This window comes from Bactrocera dorsalis, chromosome 4 (assembly GCF_023373825.1).
Source record: "Bactrocera dorsalis isolate Fly_Bdor chromosome 4, ASM2337382v1, whole genome shotgun sequence".
Taxonomy (NCBI): domain Eukaryota; kingdom Metazoa; phylum Arthropoda; class Insecta; order Diptera; family Tephritidae; genus Bactrocera; species Bactrocera dorsalis.
In genome coordinates, this window is record NC_064306.1 from 39,648,432 (window position 1) to 39,671,163 (window position 22,732).

At 34.9% G+C, this 22,732-nt stretch overlaps 1 protein-coding gene and 1 long non-coding RNA gene across 2 annotated transcripts; both read right to left on the bottom strand.

The window, feature by feature from the left end:
- Positions 1-351: 351 nt before the first annotated feature.
- LOC125778281 (uncharacterized) lies at positions 352-5,198 on the bottom strand. Its single transcript, XM_049455094.1, has 2 exons — positions 4,725-5,198; positions 352-884 (listed from the first exon to the last, which is right to left on the bottom strand). The coding sequence occupies exons 1-2, from the start codon at positions 4,942-4,944 to the stop codon at positions 874-876; spliced, it is 231 nt and encodes a 76-aa protein (XP_049311051.1). The 5' UTR covers positions 4,945-5,198; the 3' UTR covers positions 352-873.
- Positions 5,199-20,787: 15,589 nt separating this feature from the next.
- On the bottom strand, positions 20,788-21,503 carry LOC105233397 (uncharacterized). Its single transcript, XR_852876.3, has 2 exons — positions 21,068-21,503; positions 20,788-21,000 (listed from the first exon to the last, which is right to left on the bottom strand). It is a non-coding gene; the product is annotated as an uncharacterized LOC105233397 (long non-coding RNA).
- Positions 21,504-22,732: the final 1,229 nt, after the last annotated feature.

Sequence of the window (22,732 nt, forward strand, 5' to 3'; positions counted from 1 at the left end):
TGATGTGTACAACTTGTACAATCGAATACCAAGCATGACGATCTCATGGATTATGGTTAATCCAAACATAAATATATTGGTTACGTTGCCGATTCGATTAAAATCTTTAGGATATGTAGAGTAATGGTTGATAAATTCTGCTGACCTTATATGTAAGAATAAAGTCACGTCTGATTTAGTAATATTATTATATTATTGTGTATAACATATGTACATACGAATGGGTTAAGCTTTTGCAAAGTCTAGCTGATAATAGAATGCACATATGTATGTATGTATGTAGGTACCTAAGAGTGTATTTCAAGATATTCTCACTACGTAATAAAACGTGCTTTCCAGCTTGTGTACTATATTTATTACACTATAAATAGTTGTAAGTAATCGTTCATATGTCTTGCTTATTCTATTATTACGTGTTACAGAATAATCAAAAATTAAAAAAAACGATTAATTGTACTTTAACAGAAATTTATATATATCGAATTGTATATGCATACGTTTGTAGTGGTTTACTTGACACATACCGTACAAAAATATTTTATTACAATGCTCCTTCTATATTTTTTTTACAATTCTTACTTTCTAACATTCACAACCATAAATACAAGCAATAATTATTGACACACTCGCACAGACACATACTTATTGACTATAAAAAAGTATATATGTTTAATTTTCATATACATAAAACATAAAATATAAACATAAACTTATAAAATAAAGCCGTCCACTGGCTTATGTCTTCGCCAAAGACAACGCAGCGGCATGGGATCTTGAGTGATAACAGTTCCATTCGATGAATTCGATATGATAACACTCACTGGCAATGATTCCAAGCATGCTAATCGACAATGAGTGTATACCGTGCGGCTTTTATTTTTGTTCTGTAAAATATAAAAGAAACAAAGTTAAAAATTTACGTTTAAAATTTCTAAAAATATACTCGTAAAGTTACAGTCATTTAACAGGAATTATCGAAAAAACGAGATATGCGTGCAATTTGTGTGTTTAAACGATAACACGATAAGCGGAACTTTTTTACATGGTGAATTAAATGCTTAACGCCTGAAGTAGCTTAGAATTCAAAAGCAAAATATGAAATAGATAAAAAATTATACTAAGTAAACTAAGCTTTCTTCGATTCGCCACTTCTCAGCTCGCTCGTATTCTAAAAAAATACATCTAAAGGCATGAACAAAGCTTAAGAATCGAATTCGTACAAGAGAGTGTGCAAATACCACACTAAAGTGTTATAGTCGCTATCTTAAATGCTACCAAGATTCGTTTTGCTTATTTTAGATCAGTTTTACAATTATAAACGGTTCAAATGACAAAAGGAAATCCAAATTTATTTTATTTTTGCATTTTTAAAACTTAAGACTTAAAATAAGTTATACGAATCTATAGAAAACAAAATTAAATAGTGCAGGTTTCTAAACCGTTACGCGAAAAACATAAATAATCAATATACATATTACGGCGTATGCGCTAGAAGACATTTAAGCACGGGTCAAGTCTGTACTCCTTCGTTCAGTTTGTGAATATGGTCGCTGGGGATTTAGTAGGGAAGAGTGTTAGTCTCCGTGTAGCAAGGTGGTTGAAGGCTTTTAACAAATCCAACGCTACGAGGATCGTTCTCTCGCAGGGTGTTTTTTTGGCCATGAACTAACTGGGCGTTTATGACGCTGAGTGCATGGTGGTGCTGTGCACTTTTCGGAAGCCATGCTGGTGTTTTGCTTGACTCAGGTGGTGAGTGAATCTCGGGGGTAGCAAGGCTTCAAGTGTCTTCATTACTTTTGTTTCGTCCGGTTTTAATGGGACCACTCTTCCGATTTTCCACACATCGGGTATTTGAAGAGTGGAGCGACAGGTTGAGGACCTTGGTGAGGAAGCTTACTCCTATCGAGCCTAGTTTGGTTTTGTTTACCGAAAAGCACAGTGTGAATTGCCGACTAAAATAGTTCGCCCTCATTCTTCTTCGGATCCGAATAGGCATGGCCATTAAATTGAATTTCAACTCGGTCATCACGTCTTTACGAATTTGACAAATACTTGACACTAGTTGAAAACTTACTCACGCCAATGGGAGAGATTGCAAGACTTCAGGTGCTCTATCTATTTTGTCCGCTTGCGTCGATTTACCATTTGCCGAATCTCCAAATTGGCAACAGCTGTTTGGGCTGTAAAATTGGAACAGAGCTCCACAATTCTTCCAGCCGGGATTAAGCGAGCGGTAGCAGTTGCGATAACATCTACGTTGATTTTGCAAAAAAAAGCCACGTTTAGAATCTTCTGCAGGAAAAAATAACTGTGCAAACTTTCACGTCATTCCAGTCAAAATGCTCGAACGAGTCATCGAAAATTGGACTCAACGAATGGACCAAGATTCGTAAAAGATAATATTACAAAAATAAATTGCAAATAATGTTTTTCCGGGTGATAATACACATTCCCCATTAAATTTGAAGTTTCTGTGATTTTTCTTTAAAAAATTAGGGAACCTCGAAATGAATACCCATTTATAAAAAGAAGAAGCAGATGAAACCGTTGTAGAATTAATATTTCTTATATTATTTTTTTCTTATTCGAACTCATCTGGCAACGCTGTTCTTTTATTCCTAAATGGCTGAAATAACAAATCGACAATTTCAGAGCCTGTTTCTCTATTCTTAGTCCTTTCTTGATTCCTTGTTTGTAATTAATATAATTAATAAAATATTAATGTTGAGTTTAATTTTATTGCTACTCTATAACAAACTTCTTGCTCAAAATGTCATTTTTATATATTTGTATGTGTCTATGTATCATTAAAGGCTAGGTGATTGCCATAAAAATATATATTTACTTGATGGTGCGATAGGATTATCAGAAGCATTCTAAAACAAATTTGCGTTATTTTAGTGCTATTACGTTAGACTCCAAATATACCAATTCATTTTCCTAACTTTTTCAGAAAGCTGTTTCTGGCACATATATTTTGTACGCCACTACAATTATCCCGGGAGCTGATAAATGATTCCAACTCAAAGCGCTGTAGTTACGCTACACTTTTGCTATATGTTCAAAAAAGTTAACATTTTCTATGCACAAAAAAGTGAAAATCATTGTCCTCTTAAATGAGTTTACTCTGATACACTATAACTTCACGTGAAACTAAACTTGTATATATAATATGTGCATATCATCACCTTAAATGCAAAATAACTTAACATCACTTTTCATAAGTTTACAGGCGAAGAAAACAGAAACCATTAAAATCGAAACAAAATATGAGTTTTCGTTATATATTGGTTATATATTGGTTATTATATCAGACAATGACTTTAAATTTTTTTTTATGATACGTTGTTTTGCATTTGAGTTGATTATATTTTATAATGCCTTTTAGGCACACAAGCGATGACTGCCGCACCTACTTTCAATATAATCAATCTAAATAGTTGTTCTAATTTATAATGAACTGACTTGAAAATAGTCGGCATATAACCACGCCTGAATAAAATTAGTTATAATCTTCCAGTTAACTCAATCACAGATTTATATGACACTAATTAAATTTAATTACAATAGGTGTACTTAATATACCCACTGATATCTTGATATCTGGTTAAATTTAGCAACTTTTATATAAATCGAATATAAGGTTCTAACATTAGTTTTTCAGCAGAAAACAAAAGGGTTAAATAAGATAGTCTGTTAAGGGGTTACCTTATTGTCCTATATTTTCAAGTTGATCCGAATAATAGTTTCGGAGATACAGCCTTTAGAACTTGTGTACTCGAGGCTAGCTAGGCTAAGTGCGCCGCCTTAAAACGTTCTCCTCGAAACTGTGTTTTTGAGGTTGGTTGAGAAGATTTTTCGAAAACTGCTCAACCGATCTTCATGCAATTATACATAAGTCTTTGAGATACAATTCGTAAAGACTTGAACGAAGGATTATTTAAAAAAAAAATGTCACGAAATTTTCACTAAAATATTAACTATTTAGTAAACATGTCTGCTGAAAATCCAATTTTCAGCTTTTTTTTCTATCTCCAAGTTCTTAGTTAAGGTTTAACTAAAACACGTATTTTTCACTTTAGAAGATCCTGTACGGAGTTATCCGAGGGGCCACCGAAAATGGCGTCGCAATGGCTTCGTTTAAAATATATATATATTTTTTTTTAATTTCAGAGTTTCTTTGTTAATAGTGTGTGCTTCTAACAATAAAAAATTCTAATAAAATATTTCTTTTTTATATGAGAAAAAATTTGTTGAAGAAAATATGTTTTTTACCAGACGAAACCCATGTAACCTTCAGTAAAGAATTTCACGTAAAAACTTTAATATTATTTCTTATGTTTTGTTGAACTTTATTAAAATAAAATATTAGCGAATCATTTTTTCTACTCAGGTTAAATACAGTTCTCACGCAATAGCATATCGATATCGTTTTATCATAACTCGTTTTTGAACCATTAGCACGAGTTTACTCTAAATCGCCTATTTATGCAACGAACGCGACCATTTAAGACTTCCGAAATGTTTTCCTTCTGATAACATACACATTGATATTAGTTGTATCACATACACAAAACATGACCATTGAACTTTAATTGGTGTCTGAAAGCTTCTTTAACCGTTGATTTACACATAATTTCAATTTCGTTCATTTTTTTTTAAGTAACTAATATATCATAACATTTTATTTCACAAATTTTTTCACTTTGTAAACTCATACTCACTTCTACTAAATATAACGGCACGTCTACACCGATTGCGATGATCTCGCATTTTGCCCCTTGGACATGGTTGCGACATTATCTGCGTCGAAAGCAACTGACTTTTCTGCACAGAGGGCTGTTGATTATAGAAGATCACTTTTCTCGCCTCAGTTGTAGCACAAAAATTGACAACAATCAGCACAAACGCAACAAATATGGATACAATCACTCGTATATGCATCTTTGAAAATTATAAATCCTTAAACTTATGGAGAGCGTTAAATTTGAAATCGTAAAACAATTTCAAACAATTTAATAACCGTGTTTTTGTGAGTTTCGCGTTCGTTCTAATACAAAATAGTACTGTATATTTCGCGTTCGATCTAAAATTTGCACATGCGAAGGTGTGAAAAGATAAAACGTTACTATAGCTAAAGGCCAGCGCTGAGTTCTAGCGACTTGCAGGTATCGTTCACGCGTCGTCTTATATTGATTGCTGACATGAAATATTTTTACTATTTGTAAGCGGTGTCGTCGTGCGACGGATATCTTACGGCTGGAGGGGTGTTACGGCTTATCACTGAAAACATTTTGTAGATAAGATTAAATTAACAGGCAGTGACGGAATGCTAATAAAATTTATGAAGTTATCTCTTAATACAAGTGCAAATTATCGATGGAAGACGGTGATTCGGTTTGTACGTCTCGGACGGCTTTGCAATATATGAAATTATATATTGTTAAAGGTAGTTTTTAAAACAGAATGATCTAACTAACATGAAAATAATCACTGAGAGATAACACAACATTTTTTGGAATACTCACTTTGTAGTATTTTGGGATGATTTGTAATGTATTTTACCACACGAGGTTTTAAGGAGTTACATGGGTTCCGTCGGTTAAAAAACAGCCTTTTTCAACAATTTTTCTTTCATATAAAAATGAAATATTTTGTTAAAATTTTTTACTTTTACTAACATATACTATTATAAAAGAAATTCTCAAATTTTTGGGAAAAAATTTTTGGTGATCCCTCAGAAAAAAGATACAACCGCGAGCGCACAAGATCTTAAGGCTGTATCTCCGAGACTATTACTCAGATCAACTTGAAAATTTAAAATAATATTCTCGAGGTATTAAGAATTTAATAAGAAATAAAACAAAATTAAAAAAATTGTGTTTTCTGACACTTATGTAACCCCTGAAATTAGAGACCGTCAATTGGGACCATTTTTGGGATTATAACCAGAACCTGCACTTACATTTATGACTTCTCGATCCAATTATTTTTATACTATTATCGAATCTTCAGAAGAAGTGCATAGGAAACCTTTGTTTCCATCACTTATGGTGCATTTGAAATAATTTTTGAAAATTTTCGAAACTAAGCAAACCAAAATTTTAAGTATTAGCCTAACTCAAAATTCTATTCGAAATGTGTTTTCTCTCTAAGGAGTTACATACAGTTAGAAGGCCGAAAAAGGCGAATTTTTCAGAATTTTTTTTAATTTGCTTAAAAAAACATAGATTTTTGACAAAAATTTCGGCCTTAAATTGTTTATAAAAAAAAAATATCGGTGAAAAAAATATTCGATTAATTACTAAAAAATTTATTTGAGAAACTCGTGTTAAAAATTGAGTAATGTTTTGCATCGACTTTGAAGACACCATATTGAGAAAAATCCGTTTAAAATTTGGCCTTGTATTATACTTTCAAGCACTCTGAAACGTCTTTCCAAATCTGTGTGTAACTTCGAAAATATTTATCGCAACGATATGAAATTTTCAGTGTGTATATTTAAATATATGTACGTTAAGAAAATAAAATATAAAAAAAAAATATATTTTTTGAAAATGCTAACTGTTTACAACCCCTTAAAAATCCCCTCACATATTTATTAGCCATGCTGCTGAGCTGTATCCACACTACTAACGAATTCCTTAGATAAGGTATTGTAAAAGGTGTCGTTTGCATACTTACAAACACCTACATGTAGAAATTGATTGGTGTACATTAGGGTGATTCAAAAAAAAAATTTTATTTTTTTTTCAATTGGTACTCGCAAAAATGGGTTCCTAGACACCTCTAAGAAAGCCTCTCCAAATATGAGATTTTAATTGTAACGGGAAGGTCCTCCGCCTAACGGTTTTCTATTTTTTCTTATTATCAGATAGAAAAATTTATATCGCGCTTCCAACTACTTGAAAAAATGTCTTGTTAATTAGGTTTTGTAGGAAATTGAATGCTCTAAAATATGGTCTCGTATGATTTTTTCGTGAACCCAACCGTTTAAAAGATATTAACAGTTAAAATTTGATGATTTTTGGGAAATTTTTTTATTTCTTAATAATTTTATAACTCAATGAAAAAAAATTATTACGAATAGGTTTTTGGAGAGGCTAACTTAGAGGTGCTTAGGAACCTATTTTTCAGAGTACCAAACGAAAAAAAAAATTATTATTTTTTGATCCACCCTAATATGCACTGATTTTTGACGTTGAATATCTCGTAAACGCTTAACTTTATCGAAAAATTACCGTAGACCATTTTTATAGAGCAGTAAATTTCCTACAAAACTATGAGTTTCATCATTCATAATAATTTTTTTTCATTGAGTTATAAAATTAATAAGAAATAAAGAATTTTTCCAAAAATAGTCAAATTTCAACCGTTAATATCTTTTAAACGGTTGGGTTTACGAAAAAATCATACGAGACCATATTTTAGAGCAATCAATTTCCTACAAAACCTAATTAACATGATATTTTTTCAAGTAGTTAGAAGTGAGATATAAATTTTTCTATCTGATAATAAGAAAAAATAGAAAACCGTTAGGCGGAGGACCTTCCCGTTACAATTAAAATCTCATATTTGGAGAGGCTTTCTTAGAGGTGTCTAGGAACCTATTGTTGCGAGTACCAATTGAAAAAAAAAAAAAAAAATTTTTTGAATCACCCTAATATACATACATACATCTGAACATAAATCGAGTTAATAATTATTAAAAATAAATCTGCCTTCAGCGCTGTATGTTTTGAAAACTCCAGTAGCTGCTGCTAGATAAACTATGGCGCCAGACACATTGTCACACATTCCGCAAAATTCTAAATGTCACGGCCGTAGACACAACAGTGCAATACTTCCGTGTAGAATTTGCTGAGAAGTGTGACGAAAGTCCACACGAATTTCGTGGAATCGATGACATAGCTGTCGATTACGTGATTACTAAGGTAGCGTATACGTAGTGAGGCATAAAGGAAAACGTCATTTCCGCATAAATACGCTGCACAGAGCTTCTAAAAATAGCGCTTGGCAACTACTTGTATATAAAGATTACATTTTTTCACATACTAATGGTGGTTTTCTTTTATGACGTAATTATGTAAATGTATATATAATAAATACACAATTTGCTCAGAGAACGAAAACCGAGGTTTGAAGTGTTCAACCTTCTACTGTTCACATAATGATCTATGTTAACGATTTGATTAATTAATAATCTGAAGGAACTAACCACAAGAACTACAAGTATGCACGTGATGTTAAAATGACATAAAATAACCAAATTTAGTCGAAAGGGGTTCTGTCTTTTGTGCAGATAGCAATCACAAGAAAAACTTTGCGGCTGATGTGTTAAGAAGTCTGTGAAGTATTAGTGTTGTCCTAATTATGAATTTTAATTAAAAAATGTTTCGTCACGTACAGCTATAATCTTTCATTTTATAAATCTTTTACTACAACACCAAAAATCATAAGTGTTTTTATACTCTCGCAACAAAGTTGCTAAGGAGAGTATTATAGTTTTGTTCACATAACGGTTGTTTGTAAGTCCTAAAACTAAAGGAGTCAGGTATAGTGTTACATATACCAAAGTGATCAGGGTGACGAGTAGAGTTGAAATCCGGATGTCTGCCTATCCGTCCGTCCGTGCAAGCTGTAACTTGAGTAAAAATTGAGATATCATGATGAAACTTTGTACACGTATTTCTTGGCTTCATAAGAAGGTTAAGTTCGAAGATGGGCAAAATCGGCCCACTGCCACGCCCACAAAATGGCGGAAACCGAAAACCTATAAAGTGTCATAAGTAAGCCATAAATAAAGATATTAAAATGAAATTTCGCACAAAGGATCGCATTAGGGAGGGGCATATTTGGAACTAACGCTTTTGGAAAAGTGGGCGTGGCCTCGCCCCCTACTAAGTTTTTTGTACATATCTCGGAAACTACTACAGCAATGTCAACCAAACTTTATAGAGTCGTTTCCTTTAGGCATTTCTATATACGTTTCAAAAATGGAAGAAATCGGATAAAACCCACGCCAACCTCCCATACAAAGGTTATGTTCAAAATCACTAAAAGTGCGTCAACCGACTAACAAAAAACGTCAGAAACACTAAATTTTACAGAAGAAATGGCAGAAGAAAGCTGCACCCAGGCTTTTTTTAAAAATTGAAAATGGGCGTGGCGTCGCCCACTTATGGACCAAAAACCATATCTCAGGAACTACTTGACCGATTTCAATGAAATTCGGTATATAATGCTTTTGACGGTATATAATGCCCTAATGACATGTACGAAATATGGGCGAAATCGGTTCACAACCACGCCTTCTTCCAATATAACGCTATTTTGTATTCCAGCTGATGCTTTCTCTGTATAATACGAGTATACACATTAGGAACCAATGATGATAGCGGAATAAAGCTTTACACAAATTTGAGCTGAGGTATCCCTTGTGGAAAAATTGTCGTGATCGGACTATGACTTTTCAAGGTCCCTGATATACCTAACCTAATTTTTCACCGAAAATTTCGGTAAATCTCTCAGAATTTAATTATAATTATTTTTACAGCAAAATAAAAAAATATGTAAATGACGGATAATGAAATCTCGATTATCACTTTCTCATGCGAGAGTATAAAATGTTCGGTGACACCCGAACTTAGCCCTTCCGTACTTGTTTTTTTATCATTTTTTGGTTTTAAGAGGCCGTGGTTCCCAATTTTTTAAAAGAAAAAACACATAATCTTCACATTTGATAGGACTATTAATTTAAAAAAAAAAAAAAAAAACATTCTCTGGCATTTATTTTGAATTTTATTTGTTTTAAATGTTGGCCACGGCTGCGTCTCGGATAGTTTATCCGTAAATTCCAATTTTCGATCACCCAAAACATGAAATTATCTGCTCACCGAAGTGTTCTCTTAATAAATTCATTGATTGGTGCGATGTGTAGGAAGTCTTGTTTCTTGTTGAAATCAAATATCGTCGAAATTACGAGCTTCAATTTCGGGCATAAAATTTTCGGTTATCATGACGCGATGACGGTCCCCATTGACGGTAACGTTCTCACCGGCTTCATTTTTAAAGAAATATGGACCGATGATTCCACTGGTTCACAAACCACATCAAATCGTTGCTTTTTCTGAATGAAATAGCACCTCTTGAATCTCCTCAGATTGCTCTTCGCCTCGTTAATTTTCCTACTCAATGAGCCGGAAATGGATCTCATCGCTGAACAAAATTTGTCTCGAAAACATCGGATCTTCTTGGAACTTTTTAAGAGCTCATAAAACGCAGTGATGTCGCTTGGGAAGGTTAAGCGACTTCAGTTCTTCCACAAGCAGTATTTTGAACGGTTTCAATATAAGATCTTGACGTAAAATGCGCCAAGCCGTTACATACGTCAGTCCGAATCACTGCGATCGGCCCGGAACGACTCTCCACGATCTTCGTGTACACTCTCAGCTACGGCTGATATATTTTCTTCATCGCGTGCTGAACGTAGTCTATTCGGTCGGAACGTAGTCTATTCGGTCTAATAATGAATGCTGGATCGCAAGATTGGTCATGTTGAACCGAATAGTACGCTCAGTAGGCCGATTATGTTGACGATACGTTGAACGATTTGTAAACGTTGTTCAGGCGTAAGTTTTTCTATGATCAAATGTCGAACAACACATATTGAATAAGAATAATCTGACAGCTTGACATGACTCACAAGTGACGCCAAATGGCCACAATGATCTATTCGACTGGGTAATATCTCGAAATTAACGAGTCGCCAATCTCTACACGCAATGTGTCCATTCTTTAGACATGAAACATTAGGCGGCAATTTCATCAAAATACGGGGGGAGGAAAAGGCGGTCAATATTATATGGTAATACTTCCTGACTCTTTCCGGAAGAAATAACTTCCGATCATGCCGCATACCACAATCGTACAACAAGCCTTCAATTCAGTTGATATACAATTGCGTTTCACGAGCTGTCAAAATCACATAATCCCTATTGGTAGAAGGATTTATACATATACATTAAATATGTATAGAGTATAGGCTAAGGCTCTTCAGACCTAGATGTTGATTCTTCCCATAGAAAAGAATTATAATGACTTTGGCCATTTAAAAAAATTGATATTTTAGTTTAATTGACCGGGATTGGAACTTAGGCAGTCAATGTTTTGTAAATCTATAATTTATGTATCAAACAATTTCAAACGAAGATTATGTACCTATACATCAAATATATCATAGCCATAGTTCATTTAAAAATATATATCTGTGGGCATTTGACAAAACAACTTCTCTCGAAATAAGACAATTTTCCAGGATTTTTATCATATGTATGAATTTTCAAGGCGCGTTTTTCTGTCTTATCGCCATTGTCCTAGGACCGTTAGTTCAAAAACTATGGAGTCATCAAAACAACTTCTTTCGTAATTTTTCAAATTTTCGGGGTGACAAAAGAGCTTGTCTCGAATAAGTTGGAATTTCAAACGTAAAATCATAACGTACATTTAGCAAAAAAGCTTGTCTCTATATATCGTCTGAGTAAAATCAGAAATTGGTGTTTGACAAAATAACTTCTTTCGATTGAAGTTCTTTTGTCACAAGCATATCTAAAAAAAATGCTTTTCAAGTCAAGATAAGATAAAAAAAGGATTTTTTTTTCACAAATCAAATTTGACAAAACAGCTTGTATGAGGTAAGTTGATTTTCAGTAAGAAAAAGCATTTGACAATAAGTCTTATTTATTTGATTTATATTTATCTAGAAAAGTAAAATATTTAATTTAAATCAATTGATTGGAAAACCCGTCTTTATTGATCTGCATCCAGTTTAAATTGACTTCGTCCTTTAATAGTAAGAGGTATTTCTACTGCAAAGCTTTAAACATGTTTTTTCGCTCTCCTGTAAAATTTGCTTTTTTGAAAGAGGTTGTTTTGTCAAATGTCCACAGATATGTATGGTACATGGTACTATATGGTACACAACAAACGATTGTTCGAGACTTTTTTTTGACTTAATTCACAAATAAATGAACATAACAACTTTCTGATTTTGAACGAAAAATAATAATAATAAATAAACAAAGAAATTACTAAATGTGTAACGATAGAAATGCATATCAGTAACAATTAGTTAAATATGCCACTAATTTTACAATTCCTATATAAATTATCGTTTACTTTTTTTGGCACAGAGTGTATATAAAGTTTGCGATAAAATCTTTATCTCAAAGTGTCACAAGGCACCTTGTCGCGATTAAATATGAAAATTGCAGTGTTCGACACAGACCATAGTTACCGGATATAAAAACTACGCCTGAAAATATGCTCAGGAAACGATCGCGTCCATGATACCTGTTGAATCTGACTATAATTGAATTATGGACAGAAGATGTATTTGGAAAAAGCGTATTCATTTTATTGAGATATATTTGATTCATTACCTGAGTGGATATGGTTATTATCCGATTTTACGCACTTTCTTGCAATACCGATAAATGCTCCGCATATTAATCATTTTAATAAATGAAAGTATCGAAATCGTTTCTTGCCTTCTTCATGCATCATAGTCACACTCTTTCCAAAAAGCGGCTCATTGTCGGAACCGTTGGTATCGAACCACTTTAGCATACAGCTGCCATATAAAATGAACCTTTAAAATTATGTTCTTTTATGGATTTCTTTTTATTTATCAACATCTTCTTCTTCTTCTTTATTGGCGTAGACACCGCTTACGCGATTATAGCCGAGTTAACAACAGCGACCCAGTCGTTTCTTCTTTTCGCTACGTGGCGCCAATTGGATATTCCTAGCGAAGCCAGGCCCTTCCCCACCTGGTCCTTCCAACGGAGTGGAGATCTTCCACTTTATCAACATTTATCAACATATCTTTACTAAATTCAGCAACGATTATTGTCCAAGTCAACCGTTCATTCGCCAAACAAATAGTAAATAGCGAACTACTATAGTGTCCAAGGTCATTGTTTGTTCTAAATTCGAAATCGAAATTGATAAAATTTTTAAAATGATTTGTAAATGATTTGGTGAGAGACTTGAATCTTTTATTTTATCGGGAGTGTCTTTCTCCTCGTTTAGATACCGAGAGAAGCAGTTCTCTTCCTACATAGCCCAAGAGGACGAGTTGTTAATTGTAACAGCCTTGACGATTTGATGGATATATTTAAGATTTCGTGCGATCCAGCACGTGGGCAATTTTCATTCTTCAAAAAAAAAGCCACAAGTCAATTGTGCTTCTGAATGTCGGCTTCTATGACTTCATTCCTGTTGTTCATCCCGTACACCTCAAGGAGGCGTCTAAGGAGTTAGAATTTATTCTTTGCAAATTAAATACCATAAAGACCACGGTTGGCAAGTGATGTAAAAATAATGGGTCTGTTGCTCTCATAATGATTTAGGTTTGCCAAATTACCTAACTTTTTGAGATAGTAGACACCGAGCAAATCATTGAACCAAAGAGTGTTGGTCTCAAGGGGAGCTCAAAGTGGTTGCGGGTTTGGTGCCTCTTCATACGGTTCTTCTTTCCACCACTTCACAAAAACCTGGACTTAATGAATCAATTTGTAAATTCGTTTCCAAGAGATGGAATTTGCTTCAAATACTTAGTGCAAAGTTTCCAAGTCTCTTGAAGGCAAAGGTAAAGGAAGATGCTTTGGTTGGACCTGATATTCGCTGTGGTCCTGGTTGATTCACAGTTGATAACAACCATGACGAATCTTAAGAAAGAAGAGCGTTTTGCAATAAGTTGCTTACCTTGCTTGAGCTCGAAAAATCGTCTATGCTTCTACATTTCACTGATTATACCACTTTTGGTCGCTTACAAAGAGCGCGTATTAATAAAACCACTTTAATTTTAGGTTCTTAATTGTTTAATGATATAATTATAGATCTATCTTAATAACCAGCATCAATTCACTTTATACCTATACAGTTTTTTTTTATTCGAATATTATACTAATAAATTATTATTGAATAAATAATCACTTAGAAAACATTTCATAAGCATTTGAACTACAACTAAAATAAATTAACAAACTTAATTCACTTAAACATAAACGCAGACAGTTGTATTAGCATAAGGTAATGCTGTTGAACAAGTGGAGATTCCGGTCATGCAGAGATTTTGCCGCAGTAATAATTCAGCATTTAATACCATCTGAAACGGAAAAAATTATTAACTAAGTATTTAATATGTCTTTTTATTGTTATTGTGACGAGATTAGATAGGTTTGACAGAGTCAATAATTTTGATTTTGCGGCATGACAAATATGCGGTATATCAGCACGTAAGTTTCTAGGTAACAGGGGGTTATTTGTAGTAATATTTATAGATTGTTGACTTCACCATGCACAAGTCTATACACTCGCGATGATTTTGCATAATAGTTGTAACATTAATAGTTGTGAATAAATACTCACTGCCGTTAAATGATAGAATACGTCGGCATACGCCACGGTGATCTCGCATATGACACTTTATGCACGGCTTTTCCTTGGCACGCGACGACAAAATCTGTGATGTATAAATCTTTATGGTCTGCGGTGCGTAGAATATCACGCGGCGGCACTCTGTTTCGGTGGGCTTACTTAATACTAACATTGCGACCACAAACAATGTCACTATCGTAATTTTCTTGGAAACCATTGCAATTATTTCTAATTGTGTGAATTTAATTTAAAAACTTTATTCAACGCTTTGTTTTGATTAAATATATTTCTACATATATAAACGCAAACAGCCGACAATTCGAATTAAAATAAATATTTGTTTAGATCTTCACGATTGTCCGGAGTAAGTTCTACAAATGCTTCGCCACAAATGCCGGTCTTAAACTGATTACAAACGATCCCTCGTGCCACTACTTAAGAAGCCCTTGTGGGAGTGAACGGCAGTGATATCACAACGAAGGTGATTGCATTACGGTGTGATCGTCACATATACGCATACTCACACACACGTAAGACTTGCTCGCCTAGCGACGGGTACACACATTGTGGTTGTGGGTAATTAGAGAACGCTATGTGGCAGCTGTGCTCACTGAGACTTTGCGTATCGACACATATTGATAAGAATTATTATCACTTTATCTTATTGTTATTGTTATTTATATTTTTTTTTTAAATACCTAAAAGTTAACTCTTATAGGGAGAGCTGCAAATTTGAATTATAATTTTATAGCATTCGTAAGAACGTTATTTTGAGACTGAAAGCACTGTGGGAATAGTAGTTTTAAAGGTGATAATAAATATAATAATAAAAGTCATTATTGTGGGAAACAAATATATTATAGTAAGCAACTCGCTTTGCTAAACACTTGGCCAAAATTGTTTTAATATTTTCAAGCGCGAAATAGTGTTTGCCCTAATGTTCTGCCAGAAGTTTGTTAACTGTTTCTAACTAATATGGATACATAGCAATGACATTATTTTACTTAGTATTTCGTTACCTTTTTTTGAAACGCCAGAGCGTCCTTGTAAAAACTTCTCCAATATTTTTCTTTCAACTCTGAGCAAGGACTAATAGGTTTCAAAAATCAAAATAGCTTTCCATATAACATAATATATAAGGTTGTTAAATATCTCCCTTTCGCTTTTTTCGTCTTATTCAATGCTTTATAAAAAGTGTGATCGGATCTAGTTCAATTATGAACCGTTTCGTTCGATAATTTGTTTCCATCTAGATGGAAACTTCATAATACCCCCGCTCGTAGAAGCCCCCCTTTTTATTTGCGAAGAACTCGGACAGCCAATTTTCACAATCCTCTTTTGAGTTCAACTTTACACCAACAAGGGCATTCGCCATGGACAGGAACAGGTGGTAATCACTTGGCGCTATGTCCGTGCTATATGGTGGATGCGATAAAACCTCCCATCCAAGCTCCCGTAACTTCTGACGAGTCATCAATGAAGTGTATGGTCTGGCGTTGTCCTGGTGAAACACTAGACCATTCCTGTTGGCAAATTCTGGACGCTTCTGGTCGATCGCATGCTTCAAGCGGTCCAGTTGTTCGCAGTAGATGGTAGAACTAAGCGTCTTGCCATATGAGAGCAGCTCATAGTGAATGATTTCCTTCCAATCCCACCAAACACAGAGCAAAACCTTCCCGGCCGTCAATCCCGGCTTAACCACTGTTTGGAACGATTCACCGGCCTTCGACCACGACCATTTTCACTTGATATTGTCGTATGTGATCCAACATCGAGCTTTTTTGTGTATCCAGCCTTCTGCTGATGGTTTAAAATGGTTTGGTGACTAACTTCTATCTTCTGGGTGATGTCATGAGATGCCACATGTCAGTCTAATTCGATGTTTTCCATGATTAGATCGGTATTCGTCGTCACAGGTCTTCCGCCTGCTGTCTTATTCATGGTGTCGTTTTTAACCGCTCTGAATCATCGAAACCATTCTCCGCAGTTCGAAGTGATAGTACCATCCCCCAAAACAACCATTAATTTCACGGAACGTTTCTATAGCGGATTTGCCTTTAACAAAGGCAAACTTTAAAATAGTGTGATTTTCGGCGTTTGTGAACTCCATGTTTACACATCTATAACTGTTGATCGCAATATCCAAACTAATCATGCATAGCGTCGTTTTGTAGGTTATGTCAAAACCTTTCAAAGATGTATACTATTGCCAGATACGAGCTTTGTAGCTGTTTATATATAGCCGCGAAATTAAAAAGACAAAAGGCGATATTTGTAGACCGAAAGTATGTATGTCTGTGAGATGTGCCTGGAAGTTTCGACCTCACCTTCGTCCATACAACTTTCACAATTGTGTCCAATAAAAGTTTTAGCCTCGCTAAGGCAAGCAGTGCATTCAATCGTCGGCGTTCCACTCAGGCCATTTCCACTGTAGGCCAGAAATCACACCAAAACTGGTCATTGCCAACGCCTGCTAAGCATGACATAACATTTTTGTGATCTTTTATACACACGAAAGCCAAATGACTCACATCCAACGCTTCGTGGACTTGAGGTTGAAAAAAATATAATTTAGAATTCTTTGTTCAAATGCCCTGTGCAAGACAGTTTCCTGTTATCCAAAGGTGTATATTTTGGTCGTTCAGTCGTTTGAAGTGTCAGAAGATGCTAATTGTTTTTATACTCTTGCAACATGTTACTATAGGGTATAATACGAGTAGTTTTGTTCTCTTAACGGTTGTTTGAATCACTTAAAACTAATCGAAATAGATATATGGTTATATAAGTATAGATGATCAGGATGATGAGACGAGTTGAAATCGGGACCGTCCGTCTGTCACTCTGTCCGTCCATCCGTTCGTCCGCTCGTCTCTGTGTTTTTGTGCAAGCTGTAACTTCAGTTAAAATAGAGATATCGCAATAAAACTTGTTTGATGTGTTCCTTGGCTACGACCACAAAATGCCTCTAAACGAAGACTTAAAATGTAATACAAAACTATAGCTTGGTATAAGGAATCGCAGAAGTGAAAGACACTGAGAAACACTTGTGGACAAACAATTTTTTTAAAGTTCCGTGACCCCACCCTCTAAATGGTTAAATGAACATTTCTTCCAAACCTCTTGATCCCTGCATGTTGTAAGAGTATGAAATGTTCCGGTTACACCCGAACTTAATCTTCCTTACTTTCTTAATTAGTATTTGCTTTTAGTAATGGCATATAGTATATCCATCTTTGCGACAAATAGAGAATGAAGAACGTAAAGATATTACATACTATAGCAAACTATGTTCTCAAAACAGCACTCGTTTTGTAGATAAATATTTCTCCATAACGAGCGCACTCTGAGGGTGGTGAGGTTGAACTTCGGGCCAATAGCACAATTAATATTACATACTGATACATATAGACACACAATAATCGAAAAAAACGATCGGTCATGCTACGCAGCACATGGTTTTAATATCTCTAAATATTGATGATGAATCACAGACCATAAAAAAGTAGGAAATTAACACACTCGCACCGATTCGGGAAAGCCTTTTCATTGGTTTTCACACTTTGGCGGCTATTCGAGATCGGTCTGCACTCCCCTAGAGCCCCCAGGAAAGGGGCACTACACCACAATTAACTTGGCTATATATTCATGGTACACTTTGGCGGCCACTGGCGAACGTTTCTGCAATTCTCTTTATCCCCTCCATAGCTCTATGTTATTACTAAGTATTGACGATCAATCACAGGCCATTAAAAAATCAGCCATATTAACACACAGTAGTAAAAAAATATTATTTGTATGATCAATATGAAAAACCCAAATTTATGTAAATTGATTAATTGCTTTTTCAGTATTTATTCGTCTCTCAGAGCAATATTTTATGTTGTTAGAACTGGTAGCTCCCTCAGATAGTAACTTGTGTGCAAAAAATTGGTGTCTCATATGTATGATGTACTTGGGTAAACAAATTACAATAATTTGCTATGAAAACACAAAAATGCAGTGTCATTTTTTTGAGAATAATAAAATGACTTAAATTTCGTAATTTTTTGTAATTTCATCGTGTTGTCAGCATGAAATAGCATTTAATATGAAATGCCAGGTGAACCCAGTAAACATTACAGCGATGAACTTTCTTCACGTTTCTTAATCTGGTGAAAAGTTTACCTAAGTATATGTGTACTCTGTATACATTGTGTTAAAAAAGTACCCAGAAAGTGTAATATCAATTCCCCGGGTAAATGATATTTCAAAAGAATGTATTTTGCTAAGTTGGTAGGACTATCCTTAATTACTATCCCTAATGTGAGTGCGATCTGTTAACAAGTTTGTTGATTAAGTCGGTACACCTTTTAGTGAGTTGCGATTTTTTCAATGGATAAAAGAATCGAACAAAGAATTTGGCTCAAAGACGGCGTTCCCAGCTAACAAACAAGCGGCTGGTCAGTTGCCTACGAACACTTGGAGAGTCAGGACAAACATTTTCGCGCGACGTCTTTCTGTGAGTGGTGCAAGCCGAAAATGCTGCGTTCGTTAGAGCAGAGGTATGCGGTTAAATTCTGTGTGAAACTCGGTAGATCTGCTACAGAGTCGTTAGATATGATCTAGCAGGTTTACCCAGATGTTGCTTAAGCAAGAAGTGTTGAGTTTCGGTGGCACAAGGCCTTTTTGGAGGGCCGAAAAGAGGTCACTGATGAAGACCGTGCTGGGAGACCTGTGACTTCGACAGACACCGGCAATGTGACTCGTGTGTGCAAAGTTTTGAACTCAGACCATCAACTAAGTATACCTTTAATTGTCCAGATATTAAATTTATCAAAACCTGTGGTTCATGACATTGTGACGGAGCACTTGAACATGCGCAAGATGTGCGCGAAGATGGTCCCAAAAGTACCCCTGACGACCAGAAATTGCAGCAAGCACCTAGGCTCTCAAAGCTATTCCGGAGAATGCCTTCCGTGATGCTTTCAATGTTTGGAAATCGCGATGGCAGGTTTGCATCATCGCAGAAGGAGCCTATAGAGAGCATTATGATTGCCGCTGAGACATGGGTTTATGAGTTTGGCATGTAAACAAGTCAACTATCATCGCAATGGAGGGAAAACGAGCCGAAATAAAAAAAAAAAAACCAAAGCTGCTAAAAAATGAAGGTATTGCTTATTGTTTTTTTTTTCGATATTCGTGGTTTAGTGCATCAAGAATTTATTCCGTAGAGACAAACGGTCAATAAGGAGTTCTATTTAGCCTTATGGAGGCTTTTGCGTGAGAAAATCTGTCGAAAACTGTTGGAATTGTGCAAGAAAAATTCATGGATTTTACACGATGATTATGCACCATCACATCGGGCCACGACTGGGACCGAATTCAAAGCCCAAAACGCAATGAATACCATCGATCAACCAGCATATTCACTAGATTTGGCTCCGTGTTATATTTTCTTGTTCTTTGAACTGAAATTGCTGCTCCGTGGAACCCGTTTTTAGTCGATCGAAAAAATAAAACAAAATTCGCTGAAAGAGATAACGGCCATCTCAAAAAGTGCTTACGAAAAGTGTTTCGAGGACTGGAAAAATCGGTAGCATAAGTTTATTTCATCTATTGGGGACTACTTTGAAGGCAACAAAATAAATAATGATGAATAATTAAATATTTTGCTTTATATATACAATTTCCCGGTACTATTTTGTCATAATTATTATATTATAGCAATTAAAACAATCTCACCAACAACTTTTTCATTCATATTCGACTAAGAAATCACTAGTATATTCAGCGCTAAAAATACTCACAGATCAGTTCAACCGATTAAACCCTTAGTCATGCTCACTTTTTCAATGTTATGCTTTCATTACGAGCCTATAAATAAATGGAATATGACGGCACTGTTTTATCAGAAACTCTTGCTTGATTGCAAGTAAATATGAGGGAATCCCACTTTTTTCACTCCAATCTAATGTGAACCATTTCTAGACAAATTCTTACTCCAAAGACAAGCATAATCATGAGTTGGGTTACTTTGTATAACCTACAATTAACACCGTTAGCGTTGAGCAGCAGTTCGACGCCAAATATTTGCAATGCAAACATAAATTCTTTTTACGTAGAAATAGGCTATTTTTATTCTCAGGCGTTCTTTCATATTTCGCAGTGCGGTGAAATTCTGTCTAGAGAGTTGAGTCATTCATTGTACGCGATTTTCGTCGCCGCTTTGGAAGTGTTCAAAGGTTGTATACAATTTGTTTTGTTTGCACTACGGCGAGCACATGCTAATTGCCTTCACGAACTTATCAGTTTGTTTGATTGTGACGTTTGTTTTAGAAAATGAGGAATTTCACAAAACACCACATACATTATTCAATATATTTATTTCATTAATTTGCTATTTCATCAGTGGGAACAAAGCGATTAGTGCCTTACACATTCAAAAATAGTAACAGAATACATTTCAAATTTCATTAAAACACTATAATTTTTCACTTTTATAGCTGTATGTTTGCATGGCAGCATTTGAAGCTTTCCGTTGACAACTTCCGATTTCGTCTACAGCGCCGCTTATGCAAACTGTAAATAGCAACTAGTTAAACTCAACTCTATACCCTGTACTAACAGTGTTGGCGCATTAGCTTACGTTGCGACAACGCCCCAAATGATCCATTGCATATCGACATTTGCGTCGATGTATTGCAAATATGCTGCTTTCCTCAGTCTTATTTTTGCTTGTATAGAAAATCACTTTGCTGGCAACGAGATTGGTTTGAAGTTGCACTACGCCGCCAATGCCAAGCAGCAGCAGCACGAGGATGTAATGAAGCAATTTCATTTTTCTTCCGTCTAATGGTTTATTCCACTTTTATTTATATTCTAAATATTCGCGTGCTTTTGTGTTGTTGATTCTTTAGTATATTAACAATGACTAAAGTGTGGATCTTGCCTTCTTTAAACTGACCACTCGCCAATCTTATCAGTGCCAAGCGCTTGAACTCTCATTGTTTTAAAGTGTTTTATACACGCTTACTCGCAAACATCTATAAATAATTATTTGCTTAGCAATCGCAGCACTTAAATTAAATATTATATATATATGTACACACACACAAACATGTGTATGGCACTTCATAACACTCTTAAAGCCGGCGCTGATAAGCACGCTAACTTAATACATACATAAGTACGTTTTGTGTTTTTTTTTTTCATTCAACGTTTATTTAAGTTAATCTGTTCACTTTGTTTACATACTATACGTAACACATGTGTAGGTAGTAGGAATCATTCAAGTTTTCTGTCATATGTAGTATATAAGTATATATATTTATATATTCGAGTCATATTTACAAATTAAAAAAAAAATCTTCTTTCTTAGAGATACGGCCGTTCCGTTCTCGGGGCCTAAAGGAATTCTCCCATCTTCGGTCTTCTTTTATGAAAAGCCTCGTAATCTTTCGAAAAAAATAATACCAAAAAGCATTATAATTAATATACTTTTTTATACCCTTGCAACCAGTTGCTACAGAGTATAATCTTTTTTTTCACCCAAAGTTTATATGTATCACCTAAAATTAATCGAGATAGATATAGGGTTATTATATACATATATAAATGATCAAAATGACGGGAAGTTGAAATCCGGGTGACTTTTTGTGTGTCCGTCCGTGCTAGCTGTAACTTGAGTAAAAATTGAAATATCTCGTTGAAGCTTGGTAAAGCCTTAGTACAAAAAAAATCGAGTTAAAATATTATAAAAACTGCAGCCGAGGTACCGAAGTGAAAATGAATGAAATCGAAAGGCAACCCCGTTCACGCCCCATATAACGCTACTGTTCAAAACTACTCGAAGCGCAATAAAGCAAAAAATAAATACGCTACAGACATTAAATTTTACCTCCGAGATTGCATGAGAAGGCTTTATAAGAGCCGATCTGAAAATTGGACGATGGGCGTGGCACCACCTACTTTTTGGTGAAATCACATAACTCAGAACCCGACTGATCGGTTACGATCAAATTTAGTATGTGGCATTATTCTATTATTTCTATATCACAATGTGAAAATGGTTGAAATTCGATCACAACCACGCCTACTTCCCATAAAACACAATTTTTAATTCCACTATCTTTCACTTTCTAGTACACAATTCAAGAAGTAATTAATATAACGAAACAAACCTTTTTAGGAAAAATGTCTTTAGTGTGTACCACCTTATGACCAAAAATTGCTCAAATCCAAGCAAAACTGTTCATGCTCCTAGGTACCGAACCCAGTATAGTTGACTTTTGACCGAAGATATCGGAGATAT